This window comes from Bos javanicus, chromosome X, assembly GCF_032452875.1.
Source record: "Bos javanicus breed banteng chromosome X, ARS-OSU_banteng_1.0, whole genome shotgun sequence".
NCBI lineage: Eukaryota > Metazoa > Chordata > Mammalia > Artiodactyla > Bovidae > Bos > Bos javanicus.
Window position 1 is genome coordinate 39,332,111 of NC_083897.1, and position 26,736 is coordinate 39,358,846.

The window sequence follows — 26,736 nt, forward strand, 5'->3', positions numbered from 1 at the left end:
CACCAGCATCTTCCCTCTGCCTGTTGCTGTTCATTTAGTCATGTCCAACTCTTTACAAACCCAAGGACTGCAGCACTCCAGTCTTCCCTGTCCTTTACCATCCCCTGAAACTTGCTCAAATTCATGTCCATCGAGTCGTTGATGCCATCCACCATCTCATCCTCCATCGTCCCCTTCTCTTCCTGCCTTCAAACGTTCCCAGCATCAGGGTCTTTGCCAAGAGTCACCTCTTCAAATCAGGTGGCCAAAGTGTTGGAGCTTTCATTTTAACAGAAATCCGTTAAAATGCATCAGTTGGAAAGAAATGTGTATTTATTTACAGACAAAAAGATTGTCTATGTACGAAGTCCAATGGGACTTAGAAAAGAGGTACTACAATTAATTAGTGAGTTTAGCAAGGTTTCAGGATACAAGGATACTCTTGAGAGAACTGGACTGCAAGAACAGACCAGTCGATCCTAAAGGAAATCAACCCTGAAAATTCATTGGACGGTCTCATGCTGATCCTGAAGCTCCTAAACTTTGGCTACCTGATGTGAAGGGCCAACTACCTGGAAGAGACCCTGATACTGGAGAAGACTGAAGGCAACAGGAGAAGGGGGAGTCAGAGGATGAGATGGTTAGATAGCAGAACCCACTCAATGGACATGAATTTGAGCGAATATAGGAGATAGTGGAGGACAAAGGAGTCTGGTATGCTACAGTCCATGGGGGCACAAATAGTTGGCCATGAACTATAGACTGAAAAACATCATTCAGGTGTTATATGAAAAGTGAAAAGTGCACTTGCTCTGTGGAGTCCAACTCCTTGCAACCCCATGAATTGTAGCCTGCAAGCTCCTCTTTCCAGGATTTCTCCAGGTAAAAATACTGGAGTGGATTGCCATTACCTTCTCCGGAGGATATTCCCAATCCAGAGATTGAACCTGGTCTACCACACTGAAGGCAGATTCTTTACCATCTGAGCCACCAGGGAAGACGTCTGGTAATTTATCTTAACATTTAATATAACTATAAAATGAGAAAATTTTCCAAAATTAATACCAAATGACAGTATACAACTTTCTTATTCTCCCACTTCTTACATTGTCTTCAATTACGGTGTAGTCCTCGAATACCTGATTCTCAGAACCTCCCCTCCAACTGAAAGACAAATGCAGTATGAGGAAGTGCAGAAGCTAAAAATAAAGTCAGAGACAGCACAAAAGCTTAGTTTTATTTTCTGCAGGTAACAATCACCAAACAAACTATGTAGACACTGAGCCCCCAAAAGCAGCACAGACATGAGATGAAGCCCGATCAAAGTATTGCAGAAAGCAATGCCCTGGGGAACGACACCTGAAGCTACGGCACACAGGGTAGGTTTAAATCCCTCTTCCGTGCCGAGAAACGGGGGCCCCATAGTGCTCCAAGGACCGTATCACCAGGGAAAGCTGCTCCAGACAGAAACCGATGGACCTCTGGAGCAGGCCAGGGTCTTCAGCAGTCAATCGGCTAAAAGGGAGGGAAAATGAAATTCAACTTTCCTCCGAGAAGGAGGAAGAGGAGCATGTACTCCCTCTGTTCCCGCACACCGACAAGCCCAGAGCACCACACATTTCCTTTAGGCTTAACCGTCCATTATGGCTCCTCCTGGGCCCAGACTGGCCTTGGCCACCACCCAGCACCCACCACCCTCTCCCCGGCCCTGGACCCCTTTAGAACTCACAGAACCATCATGCGGCCATTAACGTAGAGCTCCTTCCGAATCCGCCCTCGCAATTGAGTACGTGTAGTCAGGAAGTGGCGGGCAAGGTCCGCTTCCGCGTGTGATGAGAAAGGCACACTGAGGCTTCTGGTGGACATATGGTTAAGGCACCATCCGCATTTCTCATTTTGCCTGTACGTCAGGATCCTTGCTCCCTGAGGCCTGCCTTCTCGCACAAGGAGGCCGCCTAGAAAGTCCGGACCTTTCAGCCTATACTCTGAGTACACCCTGGATATCACTGCACAACCCTCTGGATCCCTTCAGGTTGCTTTTCCTCACTACCATCCGCACTACACATTTTGCCTGTACGACAGGCTCCCTGCTCACGGAAACATGCCTTCTACCACAAGGCCACTGCCAGACACCCTGGATATCACTGCCCGACTCTGTGGTTCCTTTCAGGTTGCTTTTCCTCAATATCTTCCACTGGCAGCCAGACCACCCCTGACCCATATCCTCCAGCCCCCCAGAGTACCCTCCTCCTACACTTTAGAACCACTTGCAACCCCCCAAACCACCCCTAGTCCACACCCGGCCCCCTCGGCTGCCTGGCCCACCATGGTTCCTGGAATAGGATACAACTGGAGGATTCGGTTACTCAGAACTGCAGCTCCAGGTGCAGCGCCTTCACCAGGCCCTGGAGCGTGTGATGGCCCCGGGATCTGTGGAATGGCGCTGGCTGCGCCACCTGACTCTCCTGCAGCGCTGGGGCTTCTGGGACCAGCCAGGACACGAGCGCCTCCATGAACTCCACGACTCACAGAGGAATCAGGGCAAGCTGGGTCTCTAGGGTCATCCTGGCCACCAGCGCCACCCGGCTCGCTGCAGCTGCCCTGTGCTGTGCCCGTTGCAAATTCCACGGCACCTGGGTCTTCATCTGCTGGCCTGCTGGCTCCTCCACCGTGCGCGTCAGACTCCATCTTGAACCCTCTCCCCCAACCTGTGGAGTGGGAAGGACTGACCCCCCCCTACAGAACCCAGGCGTGTACTGCGACCTGCAGCTCAGCATAGGCAGAGCGCCTGCGCACACTCAGCCTGGCCCTGCCCCTCGATTGGTTCCCACCGAACAGTTGTTCCCGCGATGACTGCAGGCTCTCGGGCAATGGACGCCCCCTGCTGAAATTTCATGTGTTAGTGTGCCGTGTCACCCCCTTCCGCTTGTGCGGACACACACCCATGTGGTCTGGGTGCTCTAAGTCAGCCCTGCCTAGGCCCAGAGACCTGGTAAACGGCTTAGTGGTGATGCCTCTCGGGGCATGGGGTGGGGGGGTGGGCAGCTCCTCAGTCCGCATGCTCAAGCAGACACTGCCACACTCCACAGCGCACGTGACTGTTTCTGGGCCAAGCCTGCAAACCCCAAGTGAGCCCTTGTCACTGTGCACCTCCAAGTCTGTGCCGTTGCCAACCTGGCCACGCTCACAGGTGACCATCCTGCTGAGCGCAGGTCCTTGTCATCAACTTCCGGAAGGCAGTGGGGCCCCTTTGGGTCACGCCTGGTCTGTCCCTCTGGTGTCCACACATAGCTCATGTGAGGATTTGTGTGTCTTTAAGTAGGTGCAACACATGGGCATCTTCCTGTCCAAGTCTGTATGTGTGTGTGCCCGAGAAAGATAGTGCCTACGCACATGTGTGTGTACCTGTGTGTGAGAGAGCATGTGGTCAGGTGCATGCACATGGGAGTATAAGTGTGTTTGTGTACAGGGTCATGCACTTGGGTGTGTGTGTGTGTGTGTGACAGAGAGCACGTGTCAGAGGCATGCAGATTGGCATCTCTGTGTGCTTTGTTCATGCACAGGTGCCTTTGCAAGGTGGTGGATGGGGAACCGGTCCTGGAGTCCTGAGACTAGGGATGCAGAGTGGACTGTGCTTGGCCGCCTGAGGAGGGAAGCGAGGACTACTGTTGGACTCACTGGAGACGGCATGGGGCTGGGCCTCTTGGGGCTGTAGGCACACAGACGGCATGGAATCCAGGCTAGGGGCTTACCCATGCCCGCCAGAAGCACCGGTGCGAACAGCCTCACACAAGGGCTGCTGGAAGGACCATGGCCCCCAGGAAACCCCTAGTCGCATGGCCTCTGCTGGCACATCTCTCTCGGGCCTTCCGTCTCCAGGAACAAGGTCTTCTAGCTCTCTGGAGGGCTGTAGCTGCCAGGTGCCCTCAACTGGGAGGTGACCCTGTGTCTGCTGGCATGCTGGGTGCGAGTCTATTTCTGTGTCTGGAAGGGGTCAACAGACACAGTGCTGCTATGGGCGATGACGGGGCTCGGGCGCCACTATCTGATAGGGGGTGTGTGTCTGCTGGGGAGCCACTGGTGCCACAGGAGGTGAGTGGAGTAGGGCTACTGCCCAAGGAGGGGACAGGTACTTCAATCGGTCTGCTTGATCCTCACTGCCTAGCTGGATAGGCCTCTTGGTGGCCTCCAAAACGAAGGCCAGCAGCCTTCCCCACCCACAGTTGTAGGGATTAGATTTTCCTCCATTATCACCTTTAGTTGGAGGAGTTTTGTAGGTGACCTTGATCAGACTAAGAAAGTCTGTTTGTAGTCCTAGGTTTCCAAGAGTTTTTAAGATAGTGGTTCTCGAATATTGTCAAATGCTTTTGTGGCATCTATCCAAATGAACATATGGTTTTTCTCCTGTGGTTTCTTCATTGATGAATAATGCTGGTTGAAGATATGTTAATGCATAACCAATCTTTCATTCTTGGGATAGATCTCTTTTGGTCCTAATGCTTTATATATTGCTGGAATAAATTTGCTAACATTTCATTTTTTTGCTTAATGAAGAATAAGTTCTATAGTTTTCTTTTCTTGCAATGTCTTCAACCAGTTTTGGTATTTTGGAAGGCTGGCCTCATAATGATTTGAGAACTGTTTAATCTCCTCTACTTTATTAAAGAATTTGTATGGAATTGGTGATATTTCTCCTTTATGTGTTTCATAGCATTCACTACTTAAGTCACATGGGCCTGTAGTTTTCTGTTCCAAATCTTTGATAGACCTAGGGATATCTAGGGTTTTTACTTTCTTCTTGAGTTAGTTTTGGGCATTTTGGTCATTCAAGGAATTTGTTGATTTCATCTATTTCTGCAAATTTTTTTGGCTTTCCTCTTTTTACATTTATTTATTTAATTTAATCGGAGGCTCATTACTTTAGAATATTGTTCTGGTTTTTGCCATACATTGACATGAATCAGCCATGTGTGTACATGTGTCCCACATTCTGAATCCCACTCCCACTTCCCTCCCTATCCAATTCCTCAGGGTCATCCCGGTGCACCGGCCCTGAGCTCCCTGTCTTATGCATCGAAACTGGACTGACAATCTATTTCTCTTGTGGTAATATATATGTTTCAAAGCTATTGTCTCAAATCATCCCACCCTCACCTTCTCCCAAACAGTCCAAAAGCATATTCTTATCTCTGTGTGTCTTTTGCTTTCTTGCATATAGGGTCATCGTTACCATCTTTCTAAATTCGATATATGTGCATTATTATACCGTATTGGCATTTTTCTTTGTGACTTACTTCACCCTGTATAAAAGGCTCCAGTTTCATCCACCTCGTTAGAACTGATTCCAATGTGTTCTTTTTAATAGCCATCCAACCATCTCATCCTCCATCGTCCCCTTATCTTCCTGCCTTCAAACGTTCCCAGCATTAGGGGCTTTGCCAATGAGCCACCTCTTCAAATCAGGTGGCCAAAGTGTTGGAGCTTTCATTTTAAAAGGAATCAGTGAAAACGCATAAATTGGAAAGAAAGAAAGAAATGTGTATTTATTTACAGACAAAATGACTGTCTACGTATGAAGTCCAGTGGGACGTAGAAAAGAGCTATTACAATTAATTAGTGAGTATAGCAAGGTTTCAGGGTACACGGATACTCTTGAGAGGACTTGGACTGCAAGGAGAACAGACCAGTCAATCCTAAAGGAAATCAACCCTGAATATTCATTGGACAGACTCATGCTGATCCTGAAGCTCCTATACTTTGGCTACCTGATGTGAAGGGCCAACTACCTGGAAGAGACCCTGATGCTGGGGAAGACTGAAGGCAACAGGAGAAGGGGGAGTCAGAGGATGAGATGATTAGATAGCAGAACCCACTCAATGGACATGAATTTGAGCGAATTCCAGGAGATAGTGGAGGACAAAGGAGACTGGTATGCTACAGTCCATGGGGGCACAAATAGTTGGCCATGAATTATAGACTGAAAAACAACATCATTCAGGTGGTATATGAAAAGTGAAAAGTGCACTTGCTCTGTGGAGTCCAACTCCTTGCAACCCCATGAATTGTAGCCTGCAAGCTCCTCTGTCCAGGATTTCTCCAGGCAAAAATACTGGAGTGGATTGCCATTACCTTCTCCAGAGGATATTCACAACCCAGAGTTTGAACCCAGTCTACCACACTGCAGGCAGATTCTTTACCATCTGAGCCACCAGGGAAGGCCTCTGGTAATTTATCTTAACATTTAATATAACTATAAAATGAGAGAATATTCCAATATTAATACCGAATGACAGTATACAACTTTCTTATTCTCCCACTTCTTACATTGTCTTCAATTACGGTGTAGTCCTCAAATATCTGAATCTCAGAACCTCCCCTCCAACTGAAAGACAAATGCAGTATGAGGAAGTGCAGAAGCTAAAAATAAAGTCCGAGACAGCACAAAAGCTCAGTTTTATTTTCTGCAGGTAACAATCACCAAACAACTATGTAGACACTGAGCCCCCCAAAGCAGCACAGACATAAGATGAAGCCCGATCAAAGTACTGCAGAAAGCAATGCCCTGGGGAACGACACCTGAAGCTACGGCACACAGGGTAGGTTTAAACCCCTCTTCTGTGCTGAGAAACGGGGGCCCCATAGTCCTGCAAGGACCGCATCGCCAGGGAAAGCTGCTCCAGACAGAAGACGATGGAGTTCTGGAGCAGGCCAGGGTCTTCAGCAGTCAATCGGCTAAAAGGGAGGGAAAATGAAATTCAACTTTCTGCCGAGAAGGAGGAAGAGGAGCATGTCCTCCCTCTGTTCCCGCACACCGACAAGCCCAGAGCACCACACTTTTCCTTTAGGCTTAACCCGTCCATTATGGCTCCTCCTGGGCCCAGACTGGCCTTGGCCACCACCCAGCACCCACCACCCTCTCCCCGGCCCTGGACGCCTTTAGAACTCACAGAACCAGCATGCGGCCATTAACGTAGAGCTCCTTCCGAATCCGCCCTCGCAATTGAGTACGTGTAGTCAGGAAGTGGCGGGCAAGGTCCGCTTCCGCGTGTGATGAGAAAGGCACACTGAGGCTTCTGGTGGACATATGGTTAAGGCACCATCCGCATTTCTCATTTTGCCTGTACGTCAGGATCCTTGCTCCCTGAGGCCTGCCTTCTCGCACAAGGAGGCCGCCTAGAAAGTCCGGACCTTTCAGCCTATACTCTGAGTACACCCTGGATATCACTGCACAACCCTCTGGATCCCTTCAGGTTGCTTTTCCTCACTACCATCTGCACCACACATTTTGCCTGTACGACAGGCTCCCTGCTCACGGAAACATGCCTTCTACCACAAGGCCACTGCCAGACACCCTGGATATCACTGCCCGACTCTGTGGTTCCTTTCAGGTTGCTTTTCCTCAATATCTTCCACTGGCAGCCAGACCACCCCTGACCCATATCCTCCAGCCCCCCAGAGTACCCTCCTCCTACACTTTAGAACCACTTGCAACCCCCCAAACCACCCCTAGTCCACACCCGGCCCCCTCGGCTGCCTGGCCCACCATGGTTCCTGGAATAGGATACAACTGGAGGATTCGGTTACTCAGAACTGCAGCTCCAGGTGCAGCGCCTTCACCAGGCCCTGGAGCGTGTGATGGCCCCGGGATCTGCGGAATGGCGCCGGCTGCGCCACCTGACTCTCCTGCAGCGCTGGGGCTTCTGGGACCAGCCAGGACACGAGCGCCTCCATGAACTCCACGACTCACGGCGTAACCAGGGCAAGCTGGGTCTCTAGGGTCATCCTGGCCACCAGCGCCACCAGGCTTGCTGCAGCTGCCCTGTGCTGTGCCCGTTGCAAATTCCACGGCACCTGGGTCTTCATCTGCTGGACTGCTGGCTCCTCCACCGTGCGCGTCAGACTCCATCTTGAACCCTCTCCCCCAACCTGCGGAGCGGGAAAGACTGAACCCTCTCTACAGAACCCAAGCATGTACTGAGACCTGCAGCTCAGCATAGGCAGAGCGCCTGCGCACACTCACCCTGGTCCTGCTTCTCGATTGGTTCCCACCGAGCATTCGTTCCCATGATGACTGCAGGCTCTCGGGCAATGGACGCCCCCTGCTGAAATTTCATGCGTTAGTGTGCCGTGTCGCCCCCTTCCGCCTGTGCAGACACACACCCATGTGGTCTGGGTGCTCTAAGTCAGCCCTGCCTTGGCCCGGAGACCTGGTAAACGGCTTAGTGGTGATGCCTCAGGGGGCGTGGGGGAGGGGCGGGGGGCAGCTCCTCAGTCCGCATGCTCAAGCAGACACTGCCACACTTTGCAGCCCACGTGACTGTTTCTGGTCCAAGCCTGCAAACCCCAAGTGAGCCCTGGTCCCTGTGCACCTCCAAGTCTGTGCCGTTGCCAACCTGGCCACCCTCGCAGGTGACCATCCTGCTGAGCACAGGTCCTTGTCATGAACTTCTGGAAGGCGGTGGGGCCCCCTTGTGTCACGCCTGGTCTGTCCCTCTGGTGTCCACACGAAGCTCATGTGTGAATTTGTATGTCTCTAAGTAAGTGCAACACATGGGCATCTTCCTGTCCATGTCTGTATGTGTGTGTGCCCGAGAAAGATAGTGCCTATGCACAGGTGCTAGCACATGTGTGTGTACCTGTGTGTGAGAGAGCATGTGGTCAGGTGCATGCACATGGGAGTATAAGTGTGTTTGTGTACAGGGTCATGCACTTGGGTGTGTGTGTGTTTGTGTGACAGAGAGCACGTGTCAGAGGCATGCAGATTGGCATCTCTGTGTGCTTTGTTCATGCACAGGTGCCTTTGCAAGGTGGTGGATGGGGAACCGGTCCTGGAGTCCTGAGACTAGGGATGCAGAGTGGACTGTGCTTGGCCGCCTGAGGAGGGAAGCGAGGACTACTGTTGGACTCACTGGAGACGGCATGGGGCTGGGCCTCTTGGGGCTGTAGGCACACAGACGGCATGGAATCCAGGCTAGGGGCTTACCCATGCCCGCCAGAAGCACCGGTGTGAACAGCCTCACACAAGGGCTGCTGGAAGGACCATGGCCCTCAGGAAACCCCTAGTCGCATGGCCTCTGCTGGCACAACTCTCACGGGCCTTCCACCTCCAGGAACAAGGTCTTCTAGCTCTCTGGAGGGCTGTAGCTGCCAGGTGCCCTCAACTGGGAGGTGACCCTGTGTCTGCTGGCATGCTGGGTGCTGGTCTATTTCTGTGTCTGGAAGGGGTCAAGTCAACAGACACAGTGCTGCTGGGGGCGATGACGGGGCTCGGGTACCACCATCTGATTGATGGTGTGCATCTGCCGGGGAACCATTGGTGCCACGGGAAGTGAGTGGATCAGGGCCACTGCCCAAGGAGGCGACAGGTACTTCAATCAGTCCACTTGATTCTCACTGCCTGGCTGGATAGGCCTCTCAGTGGCCTCCAAATCGAAGGCCAGCAGCCTTCCCCACCCACAGTTGTAGGGATTAGATTTTCCTCCATTATCACCTTTAGTTGGAGGAGTTTTGTAGGTGACCTTGATCAGATTAAGAAAGTCTGTTTGTAGTCCTAGGTTTCCAAGAGATTTTAAGATAGTGGTTCTCGAATATTGTCAAATGCTTTTGTTGCATCTATCCAAATGATCATGTGGTTTTTCTCCTGTGTTCTTCATATGATGAATAATGCTGGTTGAAGATATGTTAATGCATAACCAATCTTTCATTCTTGGGATAGATCTCTTTTGGTCTTAATGATTTATATATTGCTGGATTAAATTTGCTAACATTTCATTGTTTTGCTTAATGAAGAATAAGTTCTATAGTTTTCTTTTCTTGCAATGCCTTCATCCAGTTTTGGTATTTTGGAAGGCTGGCCTCATAATGATTTGAGAACTGTTTAATCTCCTCTACATTAGGAAAGAATTTGTATGGTTTTGGTGATGTTTCTCCCTTATGTGTTTCATAGCATTCCCTACTTAAGTCACATGGGCCTGGAGTTTTCTGTTCCAAACCCTTGATAGACCTAGGGATATCTAGGGTTTTCACTTTCTTCTTGAGTTCGTTTTGGGAATTTTGGTCATTCAAGGAATTTGTTGATTTCATCTACTTTTGCAAACTTTTTTTTAGCTTTCCTCTTTTTACATTTATATATTTAATTGGAGGCTCATTAATTTACAATGGTGTTCTGGTTTTTGCCGTACATTGACATGAATCAGCCATGTGTGTACATGTGTCCCACATTCTGAATCCCACTCCCACTTCCCTCCCTATCCAATTCCTCAGGGTCATCCCGGCCCACCGGCCCTGAGTGCCCTGTCTCATGCATCGAACCTGAACTGACGATCAATTTCTCGTGTGGTAATACACATGTTTCAATGCTATTGTCTCAAATCATCCCACCCTCGCCTTCTCCCAAACAGTCCAACAGCCTGTTCTTTGTCTCTGTGTCTCCTTTGCTTTCTTGCATATAGGGTCATGGTTACCATCTTTCTAAATTCGATATATACGCATTATTATACCGTATTGGCGTTTTTCTTTGTGACTTACTTCACCCTGTATAAAAGGCTCCAGTTTCATCCACCTCGTTAGAACTGATTCCAATGTGTTCTTTTTAATAGCCATCCAACCATCTCATCCTCCATCGTCCCCTTATCTTCCTGCCTTCAAACGTTCCCAGCATTAGGGGCTTTGCCAATGAGCCACCTCTTCAAATCAGGTGGCCAAAGTGTTGGAGCTTTCATTTTAAAAGAAATCAGTGAAAACGCATAAATTGGAAAGAAAGAAAGAAATGTGTATTTATTTACAGACAAAATGACTGTCTACGTATGAAGTCCAGTGGGACGTAGAAAAGAGCTATTACAATTAATTAGTGAGTATAGCAAGGTTTCAGGGTACACGGATACTCTTGAGAGGACTTGGACTGCAAGGAGAACAGACAAGTCAATCCTAAAGGAAATCAACCCTGAATATTCATTGGACGGACTCATGCTGATCCTGAAGCTCCTATACTTTGGCTACCTGATATGAAGGGCCAACTACCTGGAAGAGACCCTGATCCTGGGGAAGACTGAAGGCAACAGGAGAAGGGGGAGACAGAGGATGAGATGGTTAGATAGCATAACCCACTCAGTGGACATGAATTTGAGTAAATTCCAGGAGATAGTGGAGGACAAAGGAGACTGGTATGCTACAGTCCATGGGGGCACAAATAGTTGGCCATGAATTATAGACTGAAAAACAACATCATTCAGGTGGTATATGAAAAGTGAAAAGTGCACTTGCTCTGTGGAGTCCAACTCCTTGCAACCCCATGAATTGTAGCCTGCAAGCTCCACTGTCCAGGATTTCTCCAGGCAAAAATACTGGAGTGGATTGCCATTACCTTCTCCAGAGGATATTCACAACCCAGAGTTTGAACCCAGTCTACCACACTGCAGGCAGATTCTTTACCATCTGAGCCACCAGGGAAGGCCTCTGGTAACTCTTAACATTGAATATAACTATAAAATCATAAAATATTCCAAAATTAATGCCGAATGACAGTATACAACTTTCTTATTCTCCCACTTCTTACATTGTCTTCAATTACGGTGTAGTCCTCGAATATCTGGATCTCAGAACCTCCCCTCCAACTGAAAGACAAATGCAGTATGAGGAAGTGCAGAAGCTAAAAATAAAGTCAAGAGACAGCACAAAAGCTCAGTTTTATTTTCTGCAGGCAACAATCACCAAACAACTCTGTAGACACTGAGCCCCCCAAAGCAGCACAGACATAAGATGAAGCCCGATCAAAGTACTGCAGAAAGCAATGCCCTGGGGAACGACACCTGAAGCTACGGCACACAGGGTAGGTTTAAACCCCTCTTCTGTGCTGAGAAACGGGGGCCCCATAGTCCTGCAAGGACCGCATCGCCAGGGAAAGCTGCTCCAGACAGAAGACGATGGAGTTCTGGAGCAGGCCAGGGTCTTCAGCAGTCAATCGGCTAAAAGGGAGGGAAAATGAAATTCAACTTTCTGCCGAGAAGGAGGAAGAGGAGCATGTCCTCCCTCTGTTCCCGCACACCGACAAGCCCAGAGCACCACACTTTTCCTTTAGGCTTAACCCGTCCATTATGGCTCCTCCTGGGCCCAGACTGGCCTTGGCCACCACCCAGCACCCACCACCCTCTCCCCGGCCCTGGACGCCTTTAGAACTCACAGAACCAGCATGCGGCCATTAACGTAGAGCTCCTTCCGAATCCGCCCTCGCAATTGAGTACGTGTAGTCAGGAAGTGGCGGGCAAGGTCCGCTTCCGCGTGTGATGAGAAAGGCACACTGAGGCTTCTGGTGGACATATGGTTAAGGCACCATCCGCATTTCTCATTTTGCCTGTACGTCAGGATCCTTGCTCCCTGAGGCCTGCCTTCTCGCACAAGGAGGCCGCCTAGAAAGTCCGGACCTTTCAGCCTATACTCTGAGTACACCCTGGATATCACTGCACAACCCTCTGGATCCCTTCAGGTTGCTTTTCCTCACTACCATCTGCACCACACATTTTGCCTGTACGACAGGCTCCCTGCTCACGGAAACATGCCTTCTACCACAAGGCCACTGCCAGACACCCTGGATATCACTGCCCGACTCTGTGGTTCCTTTCAGGTTGCTTTTCCTCAATATCTTCCACTGGCAGCCAGACCACCCCTGACCCATATCCTCCAGCCCCCAGAGTACCCTCCTCCTACACTTTAGAACCACTTGCAACCCCCCAAACCACCCCTAGTCCACACCCGGCCCCCTCGGCTGCCTGGCCCACCATGGTTCCTGGAATAGGATACAACTGGAGGATTCGGTTACTCAGAACTGCAGCTCCAGGTGCAGCGCCTTCACCAGGCCCTGGAGCGTGTGATGGCCCCGGGATCTGCGGAATGGCGCCGGCTGCGCCACCTGACTCTCCTGCAGCGCTGGGGCTTCTGGGACCAGCCAGGACACGAGCGCCTCCATGAACTCCACGACTCACGGCGTAACCAGGGCAAGCTGGGTCTCTAGGGTCATCCTGGCCACCAGCGCCACCAGGCTTGCTGCAGCTGCCCTGTGCTGTGCCCGTTGCAAATTCCACGGCACCTGGGTCTTCATCTGCTGGACTGCTGGCTCCTCCACCGTGCGCGTCAGACTCCATCTTGAACCCTCTCCCCCAACCTGCGGAGCGGGAAAGACTGAACCCTCTCTACAGAACCCAAGCATGTACTGAGACCTGCAGCTCAGCATAGGCAGAGCGCCTGCGCACACTCACCCTGGTCCTGCTTCTCGATTGGTTCCCACCGAGCATTCGTTCCCATGATGACTGCAGGCTCTCGGGCAATGGACGCCCCCTGCTGAAATTTCATGCGTTAGTGTGCCGTGTCGCCCCCTTCCGCCTGTGCAGACACACACCCATGTGGTCTGGGTGCTCTAAGTCAGCCCTGCCTTGGCCCGGAGACCTGGTAAACGGCTTAGTGGTGATGCCTCAGGGGGCGTGGGGGAGGGGGGGGGGGGGGCAGCTCTTCAGTCCGCATGCTCAAGCAGACACTGCCACACTTTGCAGCCCACGTGACTGTTTCTGGTCCAAGCCTGCAAACCCCAAGTGAGCCCTGGTCCCTGTGCACCTCCAAGTCTGTGCCGTTGCCAACCTGGCCACCCTCGCAGGTGACCATCCTGCTGAGCACAGGTCCTTGTCATGAACTTCTGGAAGGCAGTGGGGCCCCCTTGTGTCACGCCTGGTCTGTCCCTCTGGTGTCCACACGAAGCTCATGTGCGAATTTGTATGTCTCTAAGTAAGTGCAACACATGGGCATCTTCCTGTCCATGTCTGTATGTGTGTGTGCCCGAGAAAGATAGTGCCTATGCACAGGTGCTAGCACATGTGTGTGTACCTGTGTGTGAGAGAGCATGTGGTCAGGTGCATGCACATGGGAGTATAAGTGTGTTTGTGTACAGGGTCATGCACTTGGGTGTGTGTGTGTTTGTGTGACAGAGAGCACGTGTCAGAGGCATGCAGATTGGCATCTCTGTGTGCTTTGTTCATGCACAGGTGCCTTTGCAAGGTGGTGGATGGGGAACCGGTCCTGGAGTCCTGAGACTAGGGATGCAGAGTGGACTGTGCTTGGCCGCCTGAGGAGGGAAGCGAGGACTACTGTTGGACTCACTGGAGACGGCATGGGGCTGGGCCTCTTGGGGCTGTAGGCACACAGACGGCATGGAATCCAGGCTAGGGGCTTACCCATGCCCGCCAGAAGCACCGGTGTGAACAGCCTCACACAAGGGCTGCTGGAAGGACCATGGCCCTCAGGAAACCCCTAGTCGCATGGCCTCTGCTGGCACAACTCTCACGGGCCTTCCACCTCCAGGAACAAGGTCTTCTAGCTCTCTGGAGGGCTGTAGCTGCCAGGTGCCCTCAACTGGGAGGTGACCCTGTGTCTGCTGGCATGCTGGGTGCTGGTCTATTTCTGTGTCTGGAAGGGGTCAAGTCAACAGACACAGTGCTGCTGGGGGCGATGACGGGGCTCGGGTACCACCATCTGATTGATGGTGTGCATCTGCCGGGGAACCATTGGTGCCACGGGAAGTGAGTGGATCAGGGCCACTGCCCAAGGAGGCGACAGGTACTTCAATCAGTCCACTTGATTCTCACTGCCTGGCTGGATAGGCCTCTCAGTGGCCTCCAAATCGAAGGCCAGCAGCCTTCCCCACCCACAGTTGTAGGGATTAGATTTTCCTCCATTATCACCTTTAGTTGGAGGAGTTTTGTAGGTGACCTTGATCAGATTAAGAAAGTCTGTTTGTAGTCCTAGGTTTCCAAGAGATTTTAAGATAGTGGTTCTCGAATATTGTCAAATGCTTTTGTTGCATCTATCCAAATGATCATGTGGTTTTTCTCCTGTGTTCTTCATATGATGAATAATGCTGGTTGAAGATATGTTAATGCATAACCAATCTTTCATTCTTGGGATAGATCTCTTTTGGTCTTAATGATTTATATATTGCTGGATTAAATTTGCTAACATTTCATTGTTTTGCTTAATGAAGAATAAGTTCTATAGTTTTCTTTTCTTGCAATGCCTTCATCCAGTTTTGGTATTTTGGAAGGCTGGCCTCATAATGATTTGAGAACTGTTTAATCTCCTCTACATTAGGAAAGAATTTGTATGGTTTTGGTGATGTTTCTCCCTTATGTGTTTCATAGCATTCCCTACTTAAGTCACATGGGCCTGGAGTTTTCTGTTCCAAACCCTTGATAGACCTAGGGATATCTAGGGTTTTCACTTTCTTCTTGAGTTCGTTTTGGGAATTTTGGTCATTCAAGGAATTTGTTGATTTCATCTACTTTTGCAAACTTTTTTTTAGCTTTCCTCTTTTTACATTTATATATTTAATTGGAGGCTCATTAATTTACAATGGTGTTCTGGTTTTTGCCGTACATTGACATGAATCAGCCATGTGTGTACATGTGTCCCACATTCTGAATCCCACTCCCACTTCCCTCCCTATCCAATTCCTCAGGGTCATCCCGGCCCACCGGCCCTGAGTGCCCTGTCTCATGCATCGAACCTGAACTGACGATCAATTTCTCGTGTGGTAATACACATGTTTCAATGCTATTGTCTCAAATCATCCCACCCTCGCCTTCTCCCAAACAGTCCAACAGCCTGTTCTTTGTCTCTGTGTCTCCTTTGCTTTCTTGCATATAGGGTCATGGTTACCATCTTTCTAAATTCGATATATACGCATTATTATACCGTATTGGCGTTTTTCTTTGTGACTTACTTCACCCTGTATAAAAGGCTCCAGTTTCATCCACCTCGTTAGAACTGATTCCAATGTGTTCTTTTTAATAGCCATCCAACCATCTCATCCTCCATCGTCCCCTTATCTTCCTGCCTTCAAACGTTCCCAGCATTAGGGGCTTTGCCAATGAGCCACCTCTTCAAATCAGGTGGCCAAAGTGTTGGAGCTTTCATTTTAAAAGAAATCAGTGAAAACGCATAAATTGGAAAGAAAGAAAGAAATGTGTATTTATTTACAGACAAAATGACTGTCTACGTATGAAGTCCAGTGGGACGTAGAAAAGAGCTATTACAATTAATTAGTGAGTATAGCAAGGTTTCAGGGTACACGGATACTCTTGAGAGGACTTGGACTGCAAGGAGAACAGACAAGTCAATCCTAAAGGAAATCAACCCTGAATATTCATTGGACGGACTCATGCTGATCCTGAAGCTCCTATACTTTGGCTACCTGATATGAAGGGCCAACTACCTGGAAGAGACCCTGATCCTGGGGAAGACTGAAGGCAACAGGAGAAGGGGGAGACAGAGGATGAGATGGTTAGATAGCATAACCCACTCAATGGACATGAATTTGAGTAAATTCCAGGAGATAGTGGAGGACAAAGGAGACTGGTATGCTACAGTCCATGGGGGCACAAATAGTTGGCCATGAATTATAGACTGAAAAACAACATCATTCAGGTGGTATATGAAAAGTGAAAAGTGCACTTGCTCTGTGGAGTCCAACTCCTTGCAACCCCATGAATTGTAGCCTGCAAGCTCCACTGTCCAGGATTTCTCCAGGCAAAAATACTGGAGTGGATTGCCATTACCTTCTCCAGAGGATATTCACAACCCAGAGTTTGAACCCAGTCTACCACACTGCAGGCAGATTCTTTACCATCTGAGCCACCAGGGAAGGCCTCTGGTAACTCTTAACATTGAATATAACTATAAAATCATAAAATATTCCAAAATTAATGCCGAATGACAGTATACAACTTTCTTATTCTCCCACTTCTTACATTGTCTTCAATTACGGTGTAGTCCTCGAATATCTGGATCTCAGAACCTCCCCTCCAACTGAAAGACAAATGCAGTATGAGGAAGTGCAGAAGCTAAAAATAAAGTCAAGAGACAGCACAAAAGCTCAGTTTTATTTTCTGCAGGCAACAATCACCAAACAACTCTGTAGACACTGAGCCCCCCAAAGCAGCACAGACATAAGATGAAGCCCGATCAAAGTACTGCAGAAAGCAATGCCCTGGGGAACGACACCTGAAGCTACGGCACACAGGGTAGGTTTAAACCCCTCTTCTGTGCTGAGAAACGGGGGCCCCATAGTCCTGCAAGGACCGCATCGCCAGGGAAAGCTGCTCCAGACAGAAGACGATGGAGTTCTGGAGCAGGCCAGGGTCTTCAGCAGTCAATCGGCTAAAAGGGAGGGAAAATGAAATTCAACTTTCTGCCGAGAAGGAGGAAGAGGAGCATGTCCTCCCTCTGTTCCCGCACACCGACAAGCCCAGAGCACCACACTTTTCCTTTAGGCTTAACCCGTCCATTATGGCTCCTCCTGGGCCCAGACTGGCCTTGGCCACCACCCAGCACCCACCACCCTCTCCCCGGCCCTGGACGCCTTTAGAACTCACAGAACCAGCATGCGGCCATTAACGTAGAGCTCCTTCCGAATCCGCCCTCGCAATTGAGTACGTGTAGTCAGGAAGTGGCGGGCAAGGTCCGCTTCCGCGTGTGATGAGAAAGGCACACTGAGGCTTCTGGTGGACATATGGTTAAGGCACCATCCGCATTTCTCATTTTGCCTGTACGTCAGGATCCTTGCTCCCTGAGGCCTGCCTTCTCGCACAAGGAGGCCGCCTAGAAAGTCCGGACCTTTCAGCCTATACTCTGAGTACACCCTGGATATCACTGCACAACCCTCTGGATCCCTTCAGGTTGCTTTTCCTCACTACCATCTGCACCACACATTTTGCCTGTACGACAGGCTCCCTGCTCACGGAAACATGCCTTCTACCACAAGGCCACTGCCAGACACCCTGGATATCACTGCCCGACTCTGTGGTTCCTTTCAGGTTGCTTTTCCTCAATATCTTCCACTGGCAGCCAGACCACCCCTGACCCATATCCTCCAGCCCCCCAGAGTACCCTCCTCCTACACTTTAGAACCACTTGCAACCCCCCAAACCACCCCTAGTCCACACCCGGCCCCCTCGGCTGCCTGGCCCACCATGGTTCCTGGAATAGGATACAACTGGAGGATTCGGTTACTCAGAACTGCAGCTCCAGGTGCAGCGCCTTCACCAGGCCCTGGAGCGTGTGATGGCCCCGGGATCTGCGGAATGGCGCCGGCTGCGCCACCTGACTCTCCTGCAGCGCTGGGGCTTCTGGGACCAGCCAGGACACGAGCGCCTCCATGAACTCCACGACTCACGGCGTAACCAGGGCAAGCTGGGTCTCTAGGGTCATCCTGGCCACCAGCGCCACCAGGCTTGCTGCAGCTGCCCTGTGCTGTGCCCGTTGCAAATTCCACGGCACCTGGGTCTTCATCTGCTGGACTGCTGGCTCCTCCACCGTGCGCGTCAGACTCCATCTTGAACCCTCTCCCCCAACCTGCGGAGCGGGAAAGACTGAACCCTCTCTACAGAACCCAAGCATGTACTGAGACCTGCAGCTCAGCATAGGCAGAGCGCCTGCGCACACTCACCCTGGTCCTGCTTCTCGATTGGTTCCCACCGAGCATTCGTTCCCATGATGACTGCAGGCTCTCGGGCAATGGACGCCCCCTGCTGAAATTTCATGCGTTAGTGTGCCGTGTCGCCCCCTTCCGCCTGTGCAGACACACACCCATGTGGTCTGGGTGCTCTAAGTCAGCCCTGCCTTGGCCCGGAGACCTGGTAAACGGCTTAGTGGTGATGCCTCAGGGGGCGTGGGGGAGGGGCGGGGGGCAGCTCCTCAGTCCGCATGCTCAAGCAGACACTGCCACACTTTGCAGCCCACGTGACTGTTTCTGGTCCAAGCCTGCAAACCCCAAGTGAGCCCTGGTCCCTGTGCACCTCCAAGTCTGTGCCGTTGCCAACCTGGCCACCCTCGCAGGTGACCATCCTGCTGAGCACAGGTCCTTGTCATGAACTTCTGGAAGGCGGTGGGGCCCCCTTGTGTCACGCCTGGTCTGTCCCTCTGGTGTCCACACGAAGCTCATGTGTGAATTTGTATGTCTCTAAGTAAGTGCAACACATGGGCATCTTCCTGTCCATGTCTGTATGTGTGTGTGCCCGAGAAAGATAGTGCCTATGCACAGGTGCTAGCACATGTGTGTGTACCTGTGTGTGAGAGAGCATGTGGTCAGGTGCATGCACATGGGAGTATAAGTGTGTTTGTGTACAGGGTCATGCACTTGGGTGTGTGTGTGTTTGTGTGACAGAGAGCACGTGTCAGAGGCATGCAGATTGGCATCTCTGTGTGCTTTGTTCATGCACAGGTGCCTTTGCAAGGTGGTGGATGGGGAACCGGTCCTGGAGTCCTGAGACTAGGGATGCAGAGTGGACTGTGCTTGGCCGCCTGAGGAGGGAAGCGAGGACTACTGTTGGACTCACTGGAGACGGCATGGGGCTGGGCCTCTTGGGGCTGTAGGCACACAGACGGCATGGAATCCAGGCTAGGGGCTTACCCATGCCCGCCAGAAGCACCGGTGTGAACAGCCTCACACAAGGGCTGCTGGAAGGACCATGGCCCTCAGGAAACCCCTAGTCGCATGGCCTCTGCTGGCACAACTCTCACGGGCCTTCCACCTCCAGGAACAAGGTCTTCTAGCTCTCTGGAGGGCTGTAGCTGCCAGGTGCCCTCAACTGGGAGGTGACCCTGTGTCTGCTGGCATGCTGGGTGCTGGTCTATTTCTGTGTCTGGAAGGGGTCAAGTCAACAGACACAGTGCTGCTGGGGGCGATGACGGGGCTCGGGTACCACCATCTGATTGATGGTGTGCATCTGCCGGGGAACCATTGGTGCCACGGGAAGTGAGTGGATCAGGGCCACTGCCCAAGGAGGCGACAGGTACTTCAATCAGTCCACTTGATTCTCACTGCCTGGCTGGATAGGCCTCTCAGTGGCCTCCAAATCGAAGGCCAGCAGCCTTCCCCACCCACAGTTGTAGGGATTAGATTTTCCTCCATTATCACCTTTAGTTGGAGGAGTTTTGTAGGTGACCTTGATCAGATTAAGAAAGTCTGTTTGTAGTCCTAGGTTTCCAAGAGATTTTAAGATAGTGGTTCTCGAATATTGTCAAATGCTTTTGTTGCATCTATCCAAATGATCATGTGGTTTTTCTCCTGTGTTCTTCATATGATGAATAATGCTGGTTGAAGATATGTTAATGCATAACCAATCTTTCATTCTTGGGATAGATCTCTTTTGGTCTTAATGATTTATATATTGCTGGATTAAATTTGCTAACATTTCATTGTTTTGCTTAATGAAGAATAAGTTCTATAGTTTTCTTTTCTTGCAATGCCTTCATCCAGTTTTGGTATTTTGGAAGGCTGGCCTCATAATGATTTGAGAACTGTTTAATCTCCTCTACATTAGGAAAGAATTTGTATGGTTTTGGTGATGTTTCTCCCTTATGTGTTTCATAGCATTCCCTACTTAAGTCACATGGGCCTGGAGTTTTCTGTTCCAAACCCTTGATAGACCTAGGGATATCTAGGGTTTTCACTTTCTTCTTGAGTTCGTTTTGGGAATTTTGGTCATTCAAGGAATTTGTTGATTTCATCTACTTTTGCAAACTTTTTTTTAGCTTTCCTCTTTTTACATTTATATATTTAATTGGAGGCTCATTAATTTACAATGGTGTTCTGGTTTTTGCCGTACATTGACATGAATCAGCCATGTGTGTACATGTGTCCCACATTCTGAATCCCACTCCCACTTCCCTCCCTATCCAATTCCTCAGGGTCATCCCGGCCCACCGGCCCTGAGTGCCCTGTCTCATGCATCGAACCTGAACTGACGATCAATTTCTCGTGTGGTAATACACATGTTTCAATGCTATTGTCTCAAATCATCCCACCCTCGCCTTCTCCCAAACAGTCCAACAGCCTGTTCTTTGTCTCTGTGTCTCCTTTGCTTTCTTGCATATAGGGTCATGGTTACCATCTTTCTAAATTCGATATATACGCATTATTATACCGTATTGGCGTTTTTCTTTGTGACTTACTTCACCCTGTATAAAAGGCTCCAGTTTCATCCACCTCGTTAGAACTGATTCCAATGTGTTCTTTTTAATAGCCATCCAACCATCTCATCCTCCATCGTCCCCTTATCTTCCTGCCTTCAAACGTTCCCAGCATTAGGGGCTTTGCCAATGAGCCACCTCTTCAAATCAGGTGGCCAAAGTGTTGGAGCTTTCATTTTAAAAGAAATCAGTGAAAACGCATAAATTGGAAAGAAAGAAAGAAATGTGTATTTATTTACAGACAAAATGACTGTCTACGTATGAAGTCCAGTGGGACGTAGAAAAGAGCTATTACAATTAATTAGTGAGTATAGCAAGGTTTCAGGGTACACGGATACTCTTGAGAGGACTTGGACTGCAAGGAGAACAGACAAGTCAATCCTAAAGGAAATCAACCCTGAATATTCATTGGACGGACTCATGCTGATCCTGAAGCTCCTATACTTTGGCTACCTGATATGAAGGGCCAACTACCTGGAAGAGACCCTGATCCTGGGGAAGACTGAAGGCAACAGGAGAAGGGGGAGACAGAGGATGAGATGGTTAGATAGCATAACCCACTCAATGGACATGAATTTGAGTAAATTCCAGGAGATAGTGGAGGACAAAGGAGACTGGTATGCTACAGTCCATGGGGGCACAAGTAGTTGGCCATGAATTATAGACTGAAAAACAACATCATTCAGGTGGTATATGAAAAGTGAAAAGTGCACTTGCTCTGTGGAGTCCAACTCCTTGCAACCCCATGAATTGTAGCCTGCAAGCTCCACTGTCCAGGATTTCTCCAGGCAAAAATACTGGAGTGGATTGCCATTACCTTCTCCAGAGGATATTCACAACCCAGAGTTTGAACCCAGTCTACCACACTGCAGGCAGATTCTTTACCATCTGAGCCACCAGGGAAGGCCTCTGGTAACTCTTAACATTTAATATAACTATAAAATCATAAAATATTCCAAAATTAATGCCGAATGACAGTATACAACTTTCTTATTCTCCCACTTCTTACATTGTCTTCAATTACGGTGTAGTCCTCGAATATCTGGATCTCAGAACCTCCCCTCCAACTGAAAGACAAATGCAGTATGAGGAAGTGCAGAAGCTAAAAATAAAGTCAAGAGACAGCACAAAAGCTCAGTTTTATTTTCTGCAGGCAACAATCACCAAACAACTCTGTAGACACTGAGCCCCCCAAAGCAGCACAGACATAAGATGAAGCCCGATCAAAGTACTGCAGAAAGCAATGCCCTGGGGAACGACACCTGAAGCTAGGGCACATAGGCTAGGTTTAAACCCCTCTTCTGTGCCGAGAAACAGGGCCCCCAAAGTGCTGCAAGGACCGCATCGCCAGGGAAAGCTGCTCCAGACAGAAGACGATGGAGTTCTGGAGCAGGCCAGGGTCTTCAGCAGTCAATCGGCTAAAAGGGAGGGAAAATGAAATTCAACTTTCTGCCGAGAAGGAGGAAGAGGAGCATGTCCTCCCTCTGTTCCCGCACACCGACAAGCCCAGAGCACCACACTTTTCCTTTAGGCTTAACCCGTCCATTATGGCTCCTCCTGGGCCCAGACTGGCCTTGGCCACCACCCAGCACCCACCACCCTCTCCCCGGCCCTGGACGCCTTTAGAACTCACAGAACCAGCATGCGGCCATTAACGTAGAGCTCCTTCCGAATCCGCCCTCGCAATTGAGTACGTGTAGTCAGGAAGTGGCGGGCAAGGCCCGCATCCACGTGTGATGTGAAAGGCACAGTGAGGCTGCTGGTGGACATAAGGTTAAGGCACCATTCGCATTTCTCATTTTGCCTGTACGTCAGGATCCCTGCCCACTGAGACCCACCTTCTCCCACAAGGAGGCCGCCTAGAAAGTCCGGACCTCTCAGCCTATACCCTGAGTACACCCTGGATGTTACCGCACGACCCTCTGGGACCCTTCAGGTTGGTTTTCCTCACCACCATCCACACTATTCATTTTGCCTGTATGACAGGCTCCCTGCTCACAGAAACACGCATTCCACCACAAGGCCACCGGCAGACACCCTGGATATCACCTCCCGACTCTCTGGTTCCCTTCAGATTGCTTTTCCTCACTATCTTCCCCTCACAGCCAGACCAACCCTGACCCATATCCTCCAGCCCCCCAGAGTACCCTCCTCCTACACTTTCGCGCCACTTGCAACCCCCCAAACCACCCCTAGCTCACATCCTGGCCCCCGCGGCTGCCTGGCCCGCTGGGGTTCCTGGAATAGGATACAACTGGACGGCTCGATTACTCAGAACTGCGGCTCCAGGTGGAGTATCTCCACCAGGCCCTGGAGGGTGTGATGGCCCCGGGATCTGCGGAATGGCACCAGCTGCACCACCTGACTCTCCGGCAGCGCTGGGGCCTCTGGGACCAGCCAGGTCACCAGCGCCTCCATGAACTCCACGGCTGACGGCATCACCACGGCCAGCTGGGTCGCCAGGGTCATCCTGGCCACCAGCACCACCCGGCTTGCTGCAGGTACCACGTGCTGTGCCCACTGCAAATTCCACGGCACCTGGGTCTTCATCGGCTGCCCTGCTGGCTCCTCCACCGTGCGCGTCGGACTCCATCTTGAACCCTCTCCCGCTCCCTCCACAGCCGGAAAGACTGAACCCTCCCTACAGAACCCAGGCTTGTGCTGTGACCGGCAGCTCAGCATAGGCAGAGCGCCTGCGCACACTCACCCTGGTCCTGCCTCTCGATTGGTTCCTACCGAACAGTTGTTCCCGCGATGACTGCAGGCTCTCGGGCAATGGACGCCCCCTGCTAAAACTTCATGTGTTAGTGTGCCGTGTCGCCCCCTTCCGCCTGTGCGGACACTCACCCATGTGGTCTGGGTGCTCTAAGTCAGCCCTGCCTTGGCCCGGAGACCTGGTAAACGGCTTAGTGGTGATGCCTCTGGGGGTTTGTGTGTGTGTGTGTTGGGGGGGGGCAGCTCCTCAGTGCTCATGCTCAAGCAGACACTGCCACTCTCCGCAGCCATGCTCACAGGTGACTATCTTGCTGAGCGCAGGTCGTTGTCATCAACTTCTGGGAGATAGTCGGGCCCCCACTATATCAGGCCTGGTCCGTCCCTCTGTTGTCCCACACATAGCTCACATGTCTGTTTATGTGTCTCCAGGCAGGTATAGCATTTGTCCATCTGCCTGTGCATGTCTGTGTGTGTGTGTGCTCGAGAAAGATAGAGAGTGCCTGTGCACGGGTGCTAGCATATGTGTGTGTACCTGTGTGTGAGAGAGCATGTGGTCAGGTGCATGCATATGAGAGTGTAAGTGTGTTTGTGCACAGGGTCATGCACTTCGGCGTGTGTGTGTGTATGTGTGAAAGAGAGCACGTTTCAGAGGCATGCACACAGGCATCTTTATGTGCTTTGTTCATGTGCAGATGCCTTTGCATGGCAGTGTACGGGAAACCGGTCCTGGAGTCCTGAGACTAGGGATGCGGAGTGGGCTGTTCTTGGCCGCCTGGGAATGTAAGCGAGGACTGCTGTTGGACTCACTGGAGATGGCATGGGGCTGGGCCTGTTGTGGCTGCAGTCACAGAGACAGCATAGAATCTAGGCTAGAGGCTTACCACAGGCCACCAGAAGCACCGGTGCGAACAGCCTCACACAAGGGCTGCTGGAAGGGCAATGGCGTCCTGAAAACCCCTAGTCACATGGCTTCTCCTGGCCCAACTCTCACGGACTTTCCCTCTCTAGGAACAAGGTCTTGCAGCTCTCCAGAGGGCTGTAGCTTCCAGGTGCCCCCAACTGGGAGGTAACTCTGTGTCTGCTGGCCTGCTGAGTGCTGGTCTATTTCTGTGTCTGGAAGGGGTCAAGTCAAGAGACACAGTGCAGCTGGGGGCTGACGGGACTGGAGCACCTCTATCTGGTAGGTAGTCTCTGTCTGCCAGGGAACCACTGATGCCACAGGAGGTGACTGGATCAGGGCCACTGCCCGAGGAGGGGGCAGGTACTTCAATCCATCCGCTTGATCCTCACTGCCTGGCTCGATAGGCCTTCAGCGGCCTCCAAATCCAAGGCCAGCAGTCTTCCCCACCCACAGTGGAAGGATTAGATTTTTCAAAGTACTGGAGTTTCAGCTTTAGCATCATTCCTTCCAAAGAAATCCCAGGGCTGATCTCCTTTAGAATGGACTGGTTGGATCTCCTTGCAGTCCAAGGGACTCTTAAGAGTCTTCTCCAACACCACAGTTCCAAAGCATCAATTCTTCAGCAGTCAGCTTTCTTCACAGTCCAACTCTCACATCCATACATGACTAGTGGAAAAACCATAGCCTTGACTAGACAGACCTTTGTTGACAAAGTACAAGTGAGATCTTCAATATTAAATCACAAAACAAAATCAAGAACAAATTATTATTTATATATATATGAAATTTGCTTTAAAAATAGGGTCTTTTGTTACAAGATAATAGGAGGTTATAAACATGAAAATTAAAGGAGTAATAAAGAAATTAAAAGAAAAAATTAAAAAATGATAATAGTAAAAATATATCTTGGAATTGGTCTGGAGCTGCTGAAGGCAGTGTGGGATCAGTTAAGTTTCAGATAGTTCCTTATTCCAGGTTATACTTCTTCTTAAGGACTTTAGGCCCCTTCCAATGTTTAGTCAATGCTAACTACAGCGTTTTAATCTGTTGCATCTGTCACTTCCAGAGTGGTTCCCTCTTCTCTATTTTGGCTTCTTCTCTTTGCAAGTCTCTTCATTGTCTAACTTAGGCCCTGACACAAGGGGGAAAAGGTGGTCACTTATTTAGGCTCACTTGTTCAGTTGTGCTCTGAGGGAGTGAGTTCAATTCATTTCAGTTCAGTCGCTCAGCCGTTTCTGACTCTTTGTGACTCCGTGGACTGCAGCATTCCGGACCTCCTTGTCCATCACCAACTCCCAGAGTTTACTCAAACTCATGTGCATTAAGTCAGTGATGCCATCCAACCATCTCATCCTCTGTCATCCCCTTTTCCTTCCACCTTCCATCTTTCACAGGATCAGGGTCTTTTCAAATAAGTCAGTTCTTCGCATCAGGTGGCCAAATATTGGAGTTGCAACTTCAATGTCAGCCCTTGTGATGAATATCCAGGATTGGTTTCCTTCAGGATGGACTGGTTGGATCTCCTTGCAGTCCAAGGGACTCTCAAGAGTCTTCTCCAACACCACAGTTCCAAAGCATCAATTCATTGGCACTCAGCTTCCTTTATATTCCAACTCTCACATCCATGCATGACTACTGGAAAAACCGTAGCCTTGACTAGATGGATGTTTTTGGCAAAGCAGTGTCTCTGCTTTTTAATATGCTGTCTAGGTTAGTCATAACTTTTCTTCCAAGGAGCAACTGTCTGTTAATTTCATGGTTGCAATCACCATCTGCAGTGATTTTGGAGCCCCCAAAATAAAGCCTGTCACTGTTTCCACTGTTTCCCCATCTATTTGCCATGAAGTGATGGGACCGGATATCGTAATCTTAATTTTCTGAATGTTGAGTTTTAAGCCAACGTTTTCACTCTCCTCTTTCACTTTCATCGAGAAGCTCTTTAGTTCTTCTTCACTTTCTGCCAGAAGGGTGGTGTCATCTGCATATCTGAGGTTATTGCTATTTCTCCTGGCCATGTTGATTCCAGCTTGTGCTTCACCCAGCCCAGAGTTTCTTATGATGTATTGTGCATATAAGTTAAATAAAGAGGGTGACAATACACAGCTTTGACATATTCCTTTCCTTATTTGGAA

The 26,736-nt window shown here is 50.2% G+C and overlaps 5 protein-coding genes across 5 annotated transcripts; all 5 read right to left on the minus strand.

Moving 5' to 3' along the window:
- Nucleotides 1-1,197: 1,197 nt before the first annotated feature.
- LOC133242841 (EKC/KEOPS complex subunit LAGE3-like) lies at nt 1,198-2,876 on the minus strand. The gene is made up of 3 exons (XM_061409070.1): nt 2,327-2,876; nt 1,709-1,834; nt 1,198-1,494 (listed from the first exon to the last, which is right to left on the minus strand). Exons 1-3 carry the CDS (start codon nt 2,665-2,667, stop codon nt 1,365-1,367), a joined length of 597 nt encoding a protein of 198 aa, XP_061265054.1. The 5' UTR covers nt 2,668-2,876; the 3' UTR covers nt 1,198-1,364.
- Nucleotides 2,877-6,413: 3,537 nt separating this feature from the next.
- Nucleotides 6,414-8,221, minus strand: LOC133242840 (EKC/KEOPS complex subunit LAGE3-like). Its single transcript, XM_061409069.1, has 4 exons — nt 8,000-8,221; nt 7,545-7,905; nt 6,927-7,052; nt 6,414-6,711 (listed from the first exon to the last, which is right to left on the minus strand). The coding sequence occupies exons 1-4, from the start codon at nt 8,091-8,093 to the stop codon at nt 6,582-6,584; spliced, it is 711 nt and encodes a 236-aa protein (XP_061265053.1). The 5' UTR covers nt 8,094-8,221; the 3' UTR covers nt 6,414-6,581.
- A 3,459-nt stretch (nt 8,222-11,680) lies between these two features.
- Nucleotides 11,681-13,434, minus strand: LOC133242843 (EKC/KEOPS complex subunit LAGE3-like). The gene is made up of 4 exons (XM_061409071.1): nt 13,230-13,434; nt 12,775-13,135; nt 12,158-12,283; nt 11,681-11,942 (listed from the first exon to the last, which is right to left on the minus strand). The coding sequence occupies exons 1-4, from the start codon at nt 13,321-13,323 to the stop codon at nt 11,813-11,815; spliced, it is 711 nt and encodes a 236-aa protein (XP_061265055.1). The 5' UTR covers nt 13,324-13,434; the 3' UTR covers nt 11,681-11,812.
- A 3,479-nt stretch (nt 13,435-16,913) lies between these two features.
- On the minus strand, nt 16,914-18,686 carry LOC133242844 (EKC/KEOPS complex subunit LAGE3-like). Its single transcript, XM_061409072.1, has 4 exons — nt 18,464-18,686; nt 18,009-18,369; nt 17,391-17,516; nt 16,914-17,175 (listed from the first exon to the last, which is right to left on the minus strand). Exons 1-4 carry the CDS (start codon nt 18,555-18,557, stop codon nt 17,046-17,048), a joined length of 711 nt encoding a protein of 236 aa, XP_061265056.1. The 5' UTR covers nt 18,558-18,686; the 3' UTR covers nt 16,914-17,045.
- Nucleotides 18,687-22,047: 3,361 nt separating this feature from the next.
- Nucleotides 22,048-23,670, minus strand: LOC133242253 (EKC/KEOPS complex subunit LAGE3-like). The gene is made up of 3 exons (XM_061408357.1): nt 23,241-23,670; nt 22,622-22,747; nt 22,048-22,406 (listed from the first exon to the last, which is right to left on the minus strand). The coding sequence occupies exons 1-3, from the start codon at nt 23,579-23,581 to the stop codon at nt 22,277-22,279; spliced, it is 597 nt and encodes a 198-aa protein (XP_061264341.1). The 5' UTR covers nt 23,582-23,670; the 3' UTR covers nt 22,048-22,276.
- Nucleotides 23,671-26,736: the final 3,066 nt, after the last annotated feature.

What these genes read in the sequence shown, in the direction of transcription:
- LOC133242843 (XM_061409071.1), bottom strand. Translation starts at nt 13,323, where the DNA reads ATGAAATTTCAGCAGGGGGCGTCCATTGCCCGAGAGCCTGCAGTCATC. An exon ending in AATCGAGAAGCAGGACCAGG is followed by an intron (nt 13,136 to 13,229) that starts GTGAGTGTGCGC and finishes CCCGCTCCGCAG; the next exon opens with GTTGGGGGAGAGGGTTCAAG. An exon ending in AATGGCCGCATGCTGGTTCT is followed by an intron (nt 11,943 to 12,157) that starts GTGAGTTCTAAA and finishes CCTCCCTTTTAG; the next exon opens with CCGATTGACTGCTGAAGACC.
- LOC133242844 (XM_061409072.1), bottom strand. Translation starts at nt 18,557, where the DNA reads ATGAAATTTCAGCAGGGGGCGTCCATTGCCCGAGAGCCTGCAGTCATC. An exon ending in AATCGAGAAGCAGGACCAGG is followed by an intron (nt 18,370 to 18,463) that starts GTGAGTGTGCGC and finishes CCCGCTCCGCAG; the next exon opens with GTTGGGGGAGAGGGTTCAAG. An exon ending in AATGGCCGCATGCTGGTTCT is followed by an intron (nt 17,176 to 17,390) that starts GTGAGTTCTAAA and finishes CCTCCCTTTTAG; the next exon opens with CCGATTGACTGCTGAAGACC.
- LOC133242253 (XM_061408357.1), bottom strand. Translation starts at nt 23,581, where the DNA reads ATGGAGTCCGACGCGCACGGTGGAGGAGCCAGCAGGGCAGCCGATGAA. An exon ending in AGTAATCGAGCCGTCCAGTT is followed by an intron (nt 22,748 to 23,240) that starts GTATCCTATTCC and finishes TATGTCCACCAG; the next exon opens with CAGCCTCACTGTGCCTTTCA. An exon ending in AATGGCCGCATGCTGGTTCT is followed by an intron (nt 22,407 to 22,621) that starts GTGAGTTCTAAA and finishes CCTCCCTTTTAG; the next exon opens with CCGATTGACTGCTGAAGACC.
- LOC133242841 (XM_061409070.1), bottom strand. Translation starts at nt 2,667, where the DNA reads ATGGAGTCTGACGCGCACGGTGGAGGAGCCAGCAGGCCAGCAGATGAA. An exon ending in AGTAACCGAATCCTCCAGTT is followed by an intron (nt 1,835 to 2,326) that starts GTATCCTATTCC and finishes TATGTCCACCAG; the next exon opens with AAGCCTCAGTGTGCCTTTCT. An exon ending in AATGGCCGCATGATGGTTCT is followed by an intron (nt 1,495 to 1,708) that starts GTGAGTTCTAAA and finishes CCTCCCTTTTAG; the next exon opens with CCGATTGACTGCTGAAGACC.
- LOC133242840 (XM_061409069.1), bottom strand. Translation starts at nt 8,093, where the DNA reads ATGAAATTTCAGCAGGGGGCGTCCATTGCCCGAGAGCCTGCAGTCATC. An exon ending in AATCGAGAAGCAGGACCAGG is followed by an intron (nt 7,906 to 7,999) that starts GTGAGTGTGCGC and finishes CCCGCTCCGCAG; the next exon opens with GTTGGGGGAGAGGGTTCAAG. An exon ending in AGTAACCGAATCCTCCAGTT is followed by an intron (nt 7,053 to 7,544) that starts GTATCCTATTCC and finishes TATGTCCACCAG; the next exon opens with AAGCCTCAGTGTGCCTTTCT.